This window comes from Haliaeetus albicilla, chromosome W (assembly GCF_947461875.1).
Source record: "Haliaeetus albicilla chromosome W, bHalAlb1.1, whole genome shotgun sequence".
Classification (NCBI taxonomy): domain Eukaryota; kingdom Metazoa; phylum Chordata; class Aves; order Accipitriformes; family Accipitridae; genus Haliaeetus; species Haliaeetus albicilla.
In genome coordinates, this window is record NC_091515.1 from 25,382,809 (window position 1) to 25,399,123 (window position 16,315).

General features: G+C 45.4%; 1 protein-coding gene across 1 annotated transcript in view; it reads left to right on the forward strand.

Moving 5' to 3' along the window:
• Window positions 1-496: 496 nt before the first annotated feature.
• LOC104313543 (protein mono-ADP-ribosyltransferase PARP8) overlaps window positions 497-16,315 on the forward strand; it is a 192,644-nt gene continuing 176,825 nt past the window's right edge. Inside the window, exons 1-2 of the mRNA XM_069775480.1 lie at window positions 497-1,520; window positions 2,351-2,405. Of these exons, the coding sequence (XP_069631581.1) occupies window positions 1,430-1,520; window positions 2,351-2,405 (146 nt within the window). The 5' untranslated portion in view covers window positions 497-1,429. The remainder of the gene's footprint in view (window positions 1,521-2,350; window positions 2,406-16,315) is intronic.

A 16,315-nucleotide genomic window follows, 5' to 3' on the forward strand; every position in this document is an offset into this window, starting at 1 on the left:
ACTTGACCATTCCTTCTGAGTTATATTACGGTCATTACTTGTATTGCATTAGCGCCCAAAGCCTCTAGCCTGCTAGGCACTGTACCGACAGCCCAAGTCCTCTCCCGAAGCCCTTAGGTTTGAGACAAGTTTGCTGAAGACTGACGGGAGAGGAGCGTGATTAAAAATCACGGTGGTTAGAGATGGATTATAAACACGTTAATTCTCTTTGTATTGTTTCAATGGGCACGCATCCCCGTCGATAGGACGGACGCGGAGGCAGGCATGGGCTGGCACTCTGGTAAGGGTGGGCTGCCCGATTTTCCTGCCCGGGGAAGGGCCAGGCAGAGGACTCTGCCCGCGGTGGGGCCGAGGTACCACTAGCCGACGCCCGCCCTCAGTGGCGAGTAGGAGCGCACCCGCCGCCGGGGGCGGAAGGGCGCGGACGCAGGCGGAAGGGGAGTTGTGGAGGAGAGAGCCACAGGGTACCGTCTGCAGCACCCGCCCCGCTGGGAGCCAGACGGCGTCCCCCCGGGAAAAAAGACGAGCGGCCCCCGCTGCCGGGCCCCGCGGGGCCCTGCCCGTCCGGGAAGTGCCCCCCTCCCCGCCGCCGCTGGCCTTGCGCAGCACGGCGCTGCCCGCTTCCTCCCCGGTGCCGGCCTGGGAGCCGCCCCGCCGCCTAGATCACTTACCATTTGCATTTCTCCGCTGCTCGGGAGGAGGCGAAAGCCTATGCCCGGGGCCGGGGCGGGGGGAGGAGGCGAGGGCCGGCAGCGGGGCTGGGGCCATCGAGCAGCCGTCTCACGGGCTGCCCGCACGGCTCTGTGCATCCGCCTCTTGCTTTTCCCGCGCTGCCTCTGCCCGGGGAACCGGCGGGGGCCGTACGTGCCAGGCCAGGAGCGAGGGGAGGGTCTGCGGTTCGGCGTCGCTGTAGCAGCGCCGGCCCCGCCGCGCCTCCAGGGACCGGGTGCGGGCGCCGCCGCCGGCTCTCCGCGCTGCTGCTGCGGGGGGATCGCCGCTGCTGGCGGGAGGGGCAGGGATGTGAGCGGTCGGGTCGGCCCCCCCCGCTTTATTTTTTTTTTTTTCTTCCAAAAAAAGACCAAACCAGCCAACCAAACCCCCAAAACCTAGAGGACGTGGGGGGATACCGTGTCGCCGCCGCCACTCTCCGCTGGATCTATTGTGAGGAAATTGCCATTCGCCGGCAGCGGCGGCACATCTGGGCGGGCACATCTGGGCATGCAACATCGGCTCCCGCCGCCTTCCTCCTCTGTCCTCCAGCCGGCCGAGCGGATCCCTCCGGGCCGCTGGGGAGACTCCTGCTCGCCAGCCCCAGGGTCCATCTTTCGGACTGAATATTAAAACTGGCAGCGCGGGGGGTGGGGTGGAAATAAAGGCTGGTTTTGGTTTTGGTTTTGGTTTTTTTTTTTTTTTTCCTGGGATTTATTTCATGGGGATGTGTTCAAGACAAGAGAGGATTCAGAAGGATATTGGCGTTGTGATCCAAAAGTGCAAGGCGGAGAAGGACTGCCTGTTTGCAGGTGAGTTTCTCTCCCGGGCGCCAGGTTGGCGGCGCGGAGGCTGCCTCCGCCGCCCGCCCCAGACCCCGCTCCCGCCGCGGCGCGGCTGCCTGGGCTGTGCCCATGCCCGTGCCCTTCGCCGCCGTTCCCGGGAGCGGGGGCCGCCGCCGAGCCGGCGTGTGCCTGCCCTCAGCCCCCTTCTTCCTCTTTCTCCTCTCCTTCCGAGGGCATTTGAGGACAGATGAGACCAGGCGCCGGCTGAGAAAGGGGCGGGGGGCATCCCGAGTCAGGGAGCGTGGCAGTGGCCACACGCAAATCCGGGCGGGTGTGTGCGAGTGTGCGTGCCCCTCGCTGCCTGGCGCAGCCCGCAGCTGCTGGGGCGAGCGCCCAGCCGAGCCCAGCCCTGGTGCTTTTTGCTCCGGCGGGCACTACACGGCTGTTTGCCGGGCGGCCGGGTTCCTGCCATCCTCGGTGCATGCTTTTACGCCCGCCCGCCCGCCTGGCTTCAGGGCTGGGAGCATGGCAAGCGGTAAACGTCCTCTCTTCCGTGCAAAAAAACCCCGGGGTTTCGCCGCTTCCTTGGCGGGGACGGTGAGGTGCCGGCAGTGATTTGCCGTCGCAGGAGCCCGGCTTGTGTCTGCCTGTTGCCGTTTCTGACAATGGAAATCCCTGCCGTTGCCATAGCTCCGGGCACTTGTTGCGAGGGGCTGGGGGGGGGGAGTTGCTGCATTTCCTCTGATTCACCCCGATCCCCCCCCCCCGTGTCGGTAGCAGAATGCTGGTCTGCAAAACCTCAGCTATTTCAGCCAAAATAAAGACAAGTTGTAATAACGCAGCTCGTTGTATTTCAGATTTCAGGTACTCAGACTCCACCTTTACCTTCACCTATATTGGAGGCTCCAAAAGGTACTTTTTTTACAGTAGTGACTCCCTTCATTTCCTGCTGGCAGTGAGGTGCAGTGGTTCAATACCATGGCAGGCTTTTTTGTTTTCTTTCCTTTTGCAAGGAGGATCAATAAATCATCTGCCTTTGCGCAAACAAAACTGAGGAGGAAGTGTTGAGGGAGGTGATCAGAAAGGTGATCCTAGTTGTCAGAGGCTTGTTCCTCTGAGTGTTGCCCTGTGGCGCTTCACCGTTTCTCTTTTTTTAATTTATGTGTATATCTAGAATTTCTGCTGTATGTAAACTTAACAGAAACACAGCAAAGGCATCAACATATGAAATATAAAGTTAATTCATCTTAAAAAAATGGAAAAAGTTATTATTTTAATAACAAATAGGCCAAATTTCTCACCAGCACCTTATTCTCTTGCATTTGAGAGCCATATTTAGTCCCATGACAGATGCGAGATTGCAATTGACCAAATTAAACTACTGAGACATTAAGTGAAATGTCAGTATAGCTTCTAAGGGTAAAAAAATGTTTTATTGAATGGTAGTTTAAATATTATTTCTAAGTGGTTATGAGCTTTTGGTTATAAACTGAATTATGCATGTACACTTTGTTTTATTATATTTCACCATTTGTTGTGTTTGTCTGTTTTCAAAAGGAAATATATGTAAAAGCTTGAACACACATCCTTTTTGTTTTCCTGGATCTTGGTTACCTTTTATTTAATATGGTATTTATAGTATATGCTAGGTCGTCCTCTTATCTTTTAGCTGAATTTTATTAGACTTGGCAAGATGTCTTGTTTGTTTGTTTGTTTGTTCTCAGACAGTTCATCTGATATCTTTGGTGATTCTTTTTCTTTACCAGGGTACATCAGGTTAAAGTGTTGTATTCTTTGCAAGTGAACCTTTCAGTGCAGGCAACGCTCCTACAGCCATTGGTTCTCCCCTGTGCATGCTTTGGGGCCTGGCTGCAGGACCAGGCTCCTAGATGGTCCCCAGGCTGCGAGACTGCTCAGAAAAATGCTTTCCCACCTCACTACCCTGCCACTTCCTACTAAAGGAAAAGACAACTTCTATCATTTTCAGTGGAGTAGAATAGTTCAGTTCACCTAGTAGCTGAGAATCAGATGTATTTTCAGGTTGCTTGTAGTATACTCTTTAATTTAGGGTTTTAGTATATGTTTTGTTTTGATCTTGTTTTAAAAGACAATTTTGAAAGGCTTGATACAGTAAAAATTATCTAACAGAAATACTATTTATCATGTAATTAAAACAATCACATTTGAAAGTTACTTTGCACTGTTTTCTAAACCTAATATTGCAGCAAGAAACCAGGAAGTGAAACCTGTCTATTGTTTCCATTTTCCAAGCTGAATAAAGTAAAAAGCCTAAGGGCATAACTGATGTACAACAAACTGGTTTATAAATGTTGAAACAAAATGTTGTCACTTCTACAACGAGAGACGGAAGAGGGCCTTACATCCCGCAGCCTTGAATTTTAACTGGGGTCAGCATTTGCTTAAGGAAACTGTTGACTGGAAACTAGTCTCAGGATCTTGAAAATTCAAACTGAATTAAAAAATAAAAGTTAGGCTTAGAGAAATTGGTGAAAGTGGATTGTTACTTAGAGCATACTCAAATTTCACTTTCCTTTTGACATTTTAAGGACATTTAAAAGGCATCCTTTGAGAGAAGGGTTTCATGTTCTCTGCTTGTTTGTATTTTGATTTAGAAAGATGTTTTACGATATTCTTACTATACAGTGGTATACTGAGTGGCAAGTTTATGGTAGTAAGCTCTCTTGTGAAGTACATAAAATGAAAACCCTAAGCCTTGACCATTAAGGGCCAAACTTTTCTTTCTCACATTGAAGAAGAGTTAGTGGTTTCTTCTTAGAGAAGGTGGTTGCTGAGCAGTGGCTATGCTGTACTGTGTGCAGCATTTGGGCAGGTCTCCAGTACAGGCTCTACAAGGGTCAGCAACAGTAACATGTATGTGGTATCAATTTAGGAGAGCACAAGGCTATCTAAGGATCTTTTTCTTGCATTTGGCCATGATTTTTTTTCTTACTACTGTTGCTGCATCTGTGGACTTCCTGAGTGCTGACCCTATTTTTTTACTATTGCACTCAGGAATTGTCCCTAAATGACAAAACCTCTATTAGCTTGTGATCATAGACTTGAGTATCAGCTGATAGACCTAGTCCTGTTACTTCAGATATTTAGCCTGATGACTTTGTTTTTTGAACCAGCAGGAACTCAGGCTTTCGAGTAATGGGCAAAGGGGTGAATGTTCACTGGATGGATGTTCAAACCAAGAAACAGATTTAAATGAGTAAGAGTTGAAATGGTGTGTAAGGAAGATTACAGTACTTTAGCACTCACTAGCCATGCTTGGAACTAAGTCTTTTTCATGCTTTATTTCCTTTAGATGTTCCTTTAGGTCAGTGTGTAGCATGGCTTTGTTTTAGCCATAGTGGTTACATACAAGAGCAGAGACCTCTGAAAGAAGGCAGTATGTTTTCTGTTTGAGAAGGAGGATTCTTTGTCTTACCTTTGTATAAAGGCAGATTAAAATACTAGCAAGTTAAATATCACTGGGGGTTTTCCTCTGCATACTGTAGTTGCCCCTAGTGCCCATTAAGTCCATTTATCAGTGGTCTTCATTTATAAACTCAGAGCCAGATTCTTAGCAAATCAGTGTAAGTCCATGGAAGTCAGTGTACCAGTATTATTTCAGTTATGATGAGGACCTAAGATTTCTGTTTGTTCTTTAAACTGTTAAGTTTATCTGTGTGAGATTTTTCTTCTTGGGGCCATCTTCTCTGACTATCTGATTTTTCCCTGTTGCTTGGATTGATTTCACAGCCCCTTCTTACATTAATACTGTTCAAATATTGAGGTGGTACATAACCATGCTGCAGATCAATCTAAATAGATAGGCCTGATCTGGAGCACATTTATCATAGCTTCAGTGGAGTTAACTTGTATTCCCACAGTAAAGTCCTGAACCAAACCCTGAGGGCATGAGTTAGCTTTTGTTCAAGTACAGAGGTTCCAGTGAAACCAACTAAGAACTATTTTTTTATTCATTGTATAAACCTGTTCCAACATTTGACCTTTAGGTGGTATTAAGCTATTATTTAAGTACAAACATATTTGTATTGTGTGAATTATCATAAATAATCCTTTACCTGTGTAGTTCAGTTAATCCTTTTGGACTGTATTTCATGTTCAGACTGTACTTTTTTTTTTTTTTAAATGCACTGTGTTCACACTTCTAAATTATTAGAGTTGTTTGACACTGCAGAGATGCTTCCTGGTTTGGGAAGGTTGTAATTAGAAATTTATTAGTGAAGCACATCTTTGTGCATAATGTGGTCACTAAATATGGGGCAGATTGTTTATCAGTTTAATAATTTTTAATTTCATTGTCAGAAAGTGATAGGTAGGGTGATATATTTCTTATAAAGTGAGGTGTTCATTTGGGTGCTGTGACTGTGCAAGATTTACTCTTCTTTAACTACATCTGGCAGAATATCAGAAATGGCTGGATTCTTTATGCTTTTTACTGCAGGATCTAAAAAGGATATTACAGTGTGAACATGTTGAGTTTTCTTTTTTTTTTAAAGAATCTAATTTCCTTTTTCCTATTATCTGCCCCTGTATGAAACATTGCTCCTCCAGAAACCCTGTAGACTGAACAGAAATGCTGATCTGTCATCTTTCAAATAGATATGCGTGATGCCCTGAAGTTGTTTTCACTTTATATGTCATTTGACATGGTTTACATAAAAGCAGTGCTTGGTTGTCCTGAAAAAAAGATGTTTCCTTTTTTTTAGTGTTTTTCTCACCCCCTTTTTTTTTCTGAGGCTAAACAAGGACATCATATCAGTTCTGAAATACCTCTTTATTCAAATAAGTACTTAACTCTCATTGGCAGTGAGTGACAGTGACAATAAGGCTGTGCATGAGAACAGATCTAATACTGCAGCATATTGTAAAGAAACTAGATAAGACCTGTAAGAACTAAACACACAGATTAAATTTGTCAGAAGAATTCCCTCTTGTGTTCTGCTTTCCCTACATGAGCACACTGATTATAATAATGGCAGTTCTGCAGATGAAAGGAAAGTTGAATTTTTGTCTAAAGTAATTGTTTATTTTTGCTTAAAATAATGACAAATTGTTAACTTACACTCTTTTGATTTTGAATATTTGGCTATTTGGTTTTTATTCAAGGGGTTATACATAGTGCTTAATATTGTAGTATCAGAAATTCTCATGTAAATTGATGAATTAATTCCCACCTCACTGTAGCAGTGAAATATTTCACAGCTGGGGAGCTGTGCCACTGAAAGAGTAACTAAATTGCTTGTGGCTTTCTACAGCTAAAGATGAAAACCACTGTCTGAAGTCCTAGCACATTATGTCCAGCAGGTATTTGAACCACTTGATGATAAATACATACAGATAATGTTTTTTTCCCCTTTAGTGGTATGCCCTATTGCTACTTACATGAATTTAATAAAACTGTGCCTACATCAGAGATTCCATTTAGTGAATAATTTTAAAATGCTGATGTCATTCTGATAATGCTGAACGTCTTCAATACAAAAAAGTGGTGAAGAAAAATGGTTTCGGGCTAATCAATGTGTGTTTTTATTTGAAAATTTATGTTCAATTTATATATACTGTAGCAAAAAAGGAGAGAGAGAATTGAAAAAAATTTTTACAACTGAAACATAAAAATGTGTTGATTCAAAGAAATTAACTCAATAGTTTGATTAACTATTAAGTAGGTATTCTTTATTGGCAGCCCTGGATGCACGGGGGATCGCTCCACCTATCGTGCACACTGTCGGGTCTAATTGTGCAGGTTAAGTACATGTTCTACATACATATTCACTAGATTTCTGAGAAATGTTATACATATTCATTAGTTTTCTGGGAAACTATTAGCATATGCAAATGTCCTTTACGCAGGCGCATTGAAGGTCTCTGGTGGTCTTCAGGAGTCCTCTGGTGGACTTCCATAGTCTTCCTCACTTGTCCGCTATTTGACCCTCCTCAGGTGATTCTGCGCAGTATGGTCTTTTACTTGTTTTGATACATCAGTGTTTGTTAGTGCTCTTATTATCTAAGTTTTCATTAGTGGTGTAGAATCATATGCTTAGTTTAAGCTAAATTATCTACAAGGACGAGAACAAAGACAGGAGTTCTTATCTTTTCTGGCCCTATCTATTCAAGCAAGGCCTCTACTTGTGCCTTCTCAACAAGATTGTAAGTTCATCAAACATTTAATTAAGTTTTGTGATTGTTCATGGTTCCTTCTTGCTCATCACTCCCAAGTACCAGTCTCTGACAGGCTTAATCCTTGACAAACACCAGTCCTTGGTATGTAAAGTTACAGAGAGACAATCATTAAGCAATTAGCAGTTCCTTCTCTATATCAATCTCCCCTTTTCTTTAAACCTTTGCAAATTCTTTTGCAACTATAGGATTCCACTACTTCCGAGAGACCATGTAAAATATCTTCCGGTTTCTACTTGATCTCTGATTTTATTTTGTTTCCAACTTTCGTAATTTTCTACCGTGCCCTGATAACACCACACAAAACACTTAAGCATAATGCAGACCATCATTCCTAAAGTCATTAAAACTATAACCATAATAAAAATTTGCTTTAGCCACCCGAAATTTGGCAGCCAGGATGTTAGTTTGTCCCACAATTCTCTAAATCCCCATGAGAGGTCATCCTTTGTTATTTCATGTAGTATTTTGGTCTGTTTCCAAATTTCTTCTAAGTCGGTGGAGATTCTTCCACTTTGATCTATATACATGCAACAACTCGTATTTATAACTGTGCATACTCCACCCTGAGAGGTCAATAATAGATCTAATGCCATTCTATTTTGTTGTACAATTTGATATAAACTGGATATTTCTAATTGTTGGGCTCTTATTGCATCAATTGTTCTATTCTCAAGGTTTTCTATTACTGCCGAAATGTTAACTATAGCTTTTTCTAACTCACTGTCATGGTTTAACCCCAGCCAGCAACTAAGCACCACGCAGCTGCTCACTCACTCCACCCCCATCCAGTGGGATGGGGGAGAAAAATCGGGAAAAAGAAGCAAAACTCGTCGGTTGAGATAAGAATGATTTAATAGAACAGAAAAGAAGAAACTAATAATGATAATGATAACACTAATAAAATGACAACAGTAGTAATAAAAGGATTGGAATGTACAAATGATGCACAGGGTAATTGCTCACCATCCGCCGACCGACACCCAGCTAGTCCCCGAGCGGCGATTCCCTGCCCCCACTTCCCAGTTCCTATACTAGATGGGACGTCACATGGTATGGAATACCCTGTTGGCCACTTTGGGTCAGGTGCCCAGGCTGTGTCCTGTGCCAACTTCTTGTGCCCCTCCAGCTTTCTCGCTGGCTGGGCACGAGAAGCTGAAAAATCCTTGACTATAGTCTAAACACTACTGAGCAACAACTGAAAACATCAGTGTTATCAACATTCTTCTCATACTGAACTCAAAACATAGCACTGTACCAGCTACTAGGAAGACAGTTAACTCTATCCCAGCTGAAACCAGGACAGTATCCACCCCTTATTCTATACCATTGACGTCATGCTCAGTTCCCATACCTTTAGTTACATCCTGATCAATCATCACCACCTTTCCATCCCTTTGAGACATATGAACAACGATATATATATATATATATATATATATGTATACACACACAGAGATATCATTCCTTTAGTTCATGGGTTATGTTCATAAAACGTTTGTTGAGTTCATTTAGTTTCCGACTCTGGGCTCCATCTGTCATACCAGTCTGTCTGGGCAGGAGGGATGGTGCAAAGTCCTCTCAGTCGGTAGAGCAGGATTGGGCTTCAGAGCGGTGTGATGAGCAGATGACATTGGACGCAGCAGGAGGATGGTGTGCACCGTTGGATTGTTGCATGCTGGAGTCAGTTCTGGTTCCATCACTACTGCGCTTTGCTCAGTTTTATCACAGTTCTTTCTTGCTTGATCCAAGTGATTCTTACTCTAGTACTATGGATATAGCATATAACAATTATAGTAATGATAACATACAGTAGCAGGGCTATATAGCAACTAATATCATACAGTTTACTTCTGGCTATTCTCACCTAAAATCAAATCCCCTTGAGGCACACATCGGACTTCCCCATCCTTCCACATCACCCACCAAGTGCACCCAGGCCCTTGAGCAAAAGCAATCCCACGAATGGGTTTACCTTTGCCTGAGGCAGGAGTAACCCAGACTGTCTTCCCTAATATATTTTTCATGTGCACTACAGGGACTTTATCCCCTTCCACAGTATGTAAAAATTCTGATTGGGCAGGGCCACCCCGATTGGCAGATCCTCTGGTGTTGACTAACCAGGTGGCTTTTGCTAAATGTGTATACCAATGTTTGAAAGTTCCACCCCCCATTGCTTTCAATGTAGCTTTTAACAGTCCATTGTATCTCTCAATTTTCCCAGAGGCTGGTGCATGATAGGGGATGTGATACACCCACTGAATGCCATGCTCTTTGGCCCAGGTGTCTATGAGGTTGTTTTGGAAATGAGTCCCGTTGTCCGACGCGATTCTTTCTGGGGTGCCATGTCGCCATAAGACCTGCTTCTCAAGGCCCAGGATAGTGTTCCGGGCAGTGGCATGGGACACAGGATATGTTTCCAGCCATCCAGTGGTTGCTTCCACCATTGTCAGCACATGGCACTTGCCTTGGCGGGTTCGTGGGAGTGTGATATAGTCAATCTGCCAGGCCTCCCACTGTTTATATTTCAGCCATCGCCCTCCATACCACAGGGGCTTTAACCGCTTGGCTTGCTTAATTGCAGCACATGTTTCACATTCATGGATAACCTGTGCGATAGTGTCCATGGTCAAGTCCACCCATCGATCGCAAGCCCATCTATATGTTGCATCTCTTCCCTGATGGCCTGAAGTATCATGGGCCCATCGAGCCATAAATAGCTCACCCTTATGTTGCCAGTCCAGGTCCACCTGAGCCACTTCAATCTTGGCAGCCTGATCCACCTGTTGGTTGTTTTGATGTTCTTCAGAGGCCCGACCCTTGGGTATGTGAGCATCTACATGACGTACTTTTACAACCAGATTCTCTAGCCGGAACACAGTATCTTGCCACAGTGCAGCAGCCCAAATAGGTTTACCTCTGCGCTGCCAGTTGCTCTGCTTCCATTGCTGTAACCACCCCCACAGGGCATTTGCCACCATCCAGGAGTCAGTATAGAGATAGAGCACTGGCCACTTTTCTCTTTCAGCAATATCTAAAGCTAGCTGGATGGCTTTTACCTCTGCAAACTGACTCAATTCACCTTCTCCTTCAGCAGTTTCTGCAACTTGTTGTGTAGGACTCCATACAGCAGCTTTCCACCTTCGATGCTTTCCCACAATGCGACAGGACTCATCAGTGAACAGGGCATATTGCCTCTCATTTTCCGGGAGTTTATTATACAGCGGGGCTTCTTCAGCACGTGCCACCTCCTCCTCTGGCGACATTCCAAAATCTTTGCCTTCTGGCCAGTCCGTGATCACTTCTAAAATTCCTGGGCGACTGGGGTTTCCTATGCGAGCCCGTTGTGTGATCAGTGCAATCCACTTACTCCATGTGGCATCAGTCGCGTGATGTGTAGAGGAGACCCTCCCTTTGAACATCCAGCCCAGCACTGGCAGTCAGGGTGCTAAGAGGAGCTGTGTTTCAGTACCAACCACTTCTGAGGCAGCTCAAACTCCTTCATATGCTGCCAATATCTCTTTTTCAGTTGGAGTATAGCGAGCCTCGGATCCTCGATATCCTCGACTCCAAAACCCCAGGGGTCGGCCTCGGGTCTCCCCAGGTGCTTTCTGCCAGAGGCTCCAGGTAGGGCCATTCTCCCCAGCTGCAGTGTAGAGCACATTTTTAACATCTTGTCCTGTGCAGAATGGCCCAAGGGCTACTGCATGAACAATCTCCCATTTAATTTGTTCAAAGGCTTGTTGTTGTTCATGGCCCCATTTAAAATCATTCTTCTTCTGGGTCACTTGATAGATAGGACTTACAATCAAACTGTAATTTGGAATATGCATTCTCCAAAACCCCACAACACCTAAGAAGGCCTGTATTTCCTTTTTATTAGTCGGGGGAGACATAGCTGCTATTTTGTTAATCACATCCATTGGGATCTGACGACGTCCATCTTGCCATTTTATTCCCAAAAACTGGATCTCCTGTGCAGGTCCCTTGACCTTACTTTCTTTTATGGCAAAACTGGCTTTCAGAAGGATTTGGATTATTTTCTTCCCTTTCTCAAAGACTTCTTCTGCCGTGTTGCCCCATACGATGATGTCATCAATGTATTGCAGGTGTTCCGGAGCTTCACCTTTTTCCAGTGCAGTCTGGATTAGTCCATGGCAAATGGTGGGGCTGTGTTTCCACCCCTGGGGCAATCGATTCCAAGTGTACTGGACACCCCTCCAAGTAAAGGCAAATTGTGGACGACACTGTGCTGCCAGAGGGATTGAGAAAAACGCATTAGCAATGTCAATTGTGGCATACCACTTGGCTGCCTTTGACTCTAGTTCGTATTGAAGTTCTAGCATATAAGGAATGGCAGCACTCAGCGGTGGTGTAACTTCATTCAAGCCGCGATAGTCTACTGTTAGTCTCCACTCCCCATTAGACTTCCGCACTGGCCATATGGGACTATTAAAGGGTGAGCGGGTTTTGCTGATCACTCCTTGGCTCTCCAGTTGGCGAATCAACTTGTGGATGGGAATCAGAGAGTCTCGGTTGGTGCGATATTGCCGCCGGTGTACCGTCGTGGTAGCAATTGGCACTTGTTGTTCTTCAACCTTGAGCAACCCCACAACCGAAGGGTCTTGAGAGAGACCAGGCAGGGTAGACAGCTGTTCAGTGCCCTCCGTCTCCAAGGCAGCTATACCAAAGGCCCAACGGTACCCTTTTGGGTCCTTGAAATACCCCCTCCTGAGATAGTCTATGCCAAGGATACACGGAGCCTCTGGACCAGTCACAATGGGGTGTTTCTGCCATTCATTCCCAGTTAGACTTACTTCAGCTTCCAATACAGTTAATTCTTGGGATCCCCCTGTCACACCAGAAATACAGATGGGTTCTGCCCCTTTATAACTTGATGGCATTAGAGTGCACCGTGCACCGGTGTCTACTAGAGCCTTATACTCCTGTGGGTCTGATGTGCCAGGCCATCGAATCCACACAGTCCAATAGACCCGGTTATCCCCTTTCCTCCACCTGGCTGGAGGCAGGGCCCCTCTAATTCTGGTCAGAGTATCCAGTATTCACTTCTCGTAAAATTGGCTCAGAATTCCCTTCAAGAGGATTGGAAATAAAATCATCCCTTCTACTCTGTTTGGAAAGTGGAGCGGCATTTTTCCTGGTAGAATCCCCTTTTGTGGTGGTTTTTCCTCGCAGCTCACGTACCCGTGCATTTAGGACCGAGGTAGGTTTTCCGTCCCATTTCCTCATGTCCTCTCCATGATCACATAGGTAAAACCACAGGGCACCTCGCGGTGTGTACCTTCTATATTCTCTCTCTTGGGCAGAAGAACGCTCACTCCTAATAGCTGAGACATTGGACCTTACAAGTGTGGAATAGGACATATCCTCTTTGAATTGCTGGAAATCCTGGGACAGCTTCTCCACAGCTGAAATGCAGGCTTGTAGGGAGGAGGAGAGATTTTCTTCGTATTGACGGAGTTGGCGAGCCACTTCCTCCACTGTCGGTGCCTCTTCGTCTTTCCAGGCCATTATTGCCAATGTGTTGGCATAGGACAATGGTGCGCTCCGTACAAACTTCCGCCACATGGGTCGTGTGCATTAGACTTCATCTGGATCTTTGGGTAATTGTGGGTTGTCCGGGTCATGATGAATCATCTCTAGCACAGCTAATTCCCTCAGATATTGAATACCTTTTTCCATGGTGGTCCACTTGCTTGATTGACATATAACATCTTCCTTAAAGGGGTACCTTTCCTTCACACTTGACAGGAGTCGCCTCCAGAGGCTGATGGCTTGTGTCCCTCTTCCAATTGCCTTGTCAATGCCACCTTCCCTGGCAAGCAATCCCAGCTGCTTGGCTTCCCTACCTTCTAATTCCAAGCTATTAGCCCCATTGTCCCAGAATTGGAGGAGCCAGGTGATAATATGCTCACCTCTACGGCAGCCAAAATCTTTTCGCATATCCCGCAGCTCACTCAAGGATAGGGACCGGGTTATTACCTCTGGTTCTGCCTCTTCCTCCTGTTCCCGTGATGACCCTAGTTCACCTTCATCCTTCGCTAAGCGAACTGATTTTTTTGTATATTTCTTTTTCTGTATGGGGGCAACTGATGCTGGTGCAGGTTGGTCCGCTGGTTCAGTTGCAGTATCGCTCACTGGGTTTTGGATAACCGCAGTGTCTGTCGCCGAGGTTTGTGTAGTAGCAGCGCTCGTCGCTGGGGCTGGAGGGACCGCAGTGCCCGTTGCCAAGGTTTGGGTAGCTGCTGTGCTCGTTGCCGTGGCTGGAGGGGCTGCAGTGCCTGTTGCTGAGGTTTGGAGTTCTCGTCACCAGGGCTGGAGGGGTGCGGTGCCTGTCGCCAAGGTCTGGGTGCCTGCAATGATCCTAGACAAGGCTGGAGAGGCCGCAGCGCCCGTTGCCGAGGTTTGGGTGGCCGCGGTGCTCATTGTTTTGTTGTTAGGTCCAGAGACTTTCTCTTCCCCTTGAGGGTACTGAGTGGTGTTGAACAGGGCTCGATAGGCATGGGCCAGGCCCCAGCACGTTGCAGTGATTTGTATCTCTCTGGAGCTGCCAGGGTGGCAGCATACCTTTTCCAAATATTTTACTAGTTCTTCCGGATTCTGCACTTGTTCAGGGGTGAATTTCCAAAACATTGGAGGTGCCCACTTTTCTAGGTACTTGCCCATACTACCCCACACACCCTGCCACTCATAATTATCCAGCCTTGGGGCAGATCTCTGGGTGATCTTCTTAAATAGCTGTTTAACCTTAAACAAGACCAGAACCGCATTCAGAAGCATGCTAATTCCTAGCAGTCGGGCTAGGACCGTGCTGGTCTCAACATCCCAGGAGTATTCAAATTTTTCAAAATTCTCAAACACCATTGTAACTGGACTGAAGGAGAAAGGAGAGGGGAAGAAAGGTACCCCACCCATAGACTGGTTTTCCAAGGAGGAAAGTTAAATGGTGTAATTATTAATAGCTTCCCACAGATGGCTCCCGCAGTATAAAGGTGACAATGCTAAGTGCAAATACCGGATTAATCCCACAACCGATGACTTTATCATACCATAAACCAGTGTTATACCATACATCAAAGTGAAAACCTTAATCCACCTCCCACGGATGATAAGCAGCAGCAGAGGGACTACATACAGCAAGCGAGATGATACATAACAGAGCTTTAAAAACCAGAGCAACAACTCAAAGAACACATAAATCAACATAATGAATGCTTAGAACAAATTTGTTTTAACAAGCTCTGGTCAGGTTTGTCGTTATCTCAACCCTTCGTGCCCCACGTTGGGCGCCAAAAGGACTGTCGTGGTTTAACCCCAGCCAGCAACTAAGCACCACGCAGCCGCTCACTCACTTCCCCCCCATCCAGTGGGATGGGGGAGAAAATCGGGAAAAAGAAGTAAAACTCCTGGGTTGAGATAAGAATGGTTTAATAGAACAGAAAAGAAGAAACTAATAATGATAATGATAACGCTAATAAAATGACAACAGTAGTAATAAAAGGATTGAAATGTACAAATGATGCACAGTGCAATTGCTCACCACCCGCCGACCGACACCCAGCTAGTCCGCAATTGATTTCCAAAGATAGTGGGGCTATTCTTAAAGCCTTGAGGTAATACTGTCCATGTTAGCTGAGTTCTTCTCCCGGACTCAGGATTCTCCCATTCAAAAGCAAACAATTTCTGACTTTCTGTGGCTAAGGTCAGGCAGAAGAAGGCATCCTTCAAATCCAGCACGGTAAACCAAACTTGGTTATCTTTTAGTTTTGTTAACAAAGTATATGGATTCGCGACTACTGGATGTATATCCTCAGTAATCTTATTTATGGTTCTCAGATCTTGGACTAACCTATAGCTTTTCCCGTCTGCCTTTTTAATTGGTAGTATAGGTGTATTATATTCTGATTCACACTCAATCAATATTCCATATTGTAGAAACTTGTCAATTATTTCCTTGATCCCCTTCCTATCATCTAATTTCAGGGGATATTGCTTAACTTTGACAGGTTCTTCTCCTGGTCTCAGCTTAATTACTATAGGGGCTGCATTTTTAGCTTTTCCTGGAACCTCAGAGGCCCAGACTCCAGGATATACTTGATCAACAATTTCTGGAGGTACTTCAAATTTTGGTTCAGCTTGTATTAATGCCAAGCTTAAAATGTTAATTAGCTGGTCTTCCTTGATTTTTAATTCCATTTTTCCTTTTTCAAAAACAATTTCTGCTTCCAATTGTTCTAGCAAATCACGGCCTAACAAGGATTTTGGAGATCCGGGCAAATACAGAAATTTATGTATTCCTATTTGTTTACCGAATTTATGTTTAAGCGGTTTTAGGAAATAAGCCTTTTTCTGCTGGCCAGTAGCTCCCACTACAGTCACAAACTCTTCATCCTCCGGTATCAACCTTTGATTTAACACTGAATAGGATGCTCCCGTATCTACAAGAAAATCCACCTCTTGTTCTATTTTCCCTAGCTTAACTTTAACCAGTGGATCCGCTAGGGTGGATTCCCCCGGTCCCCCTCATTGACCAGAGGTAACATTGGCTACGACAGCTTGTGCTCCACTTAGCTTAGGACATTGTCCTT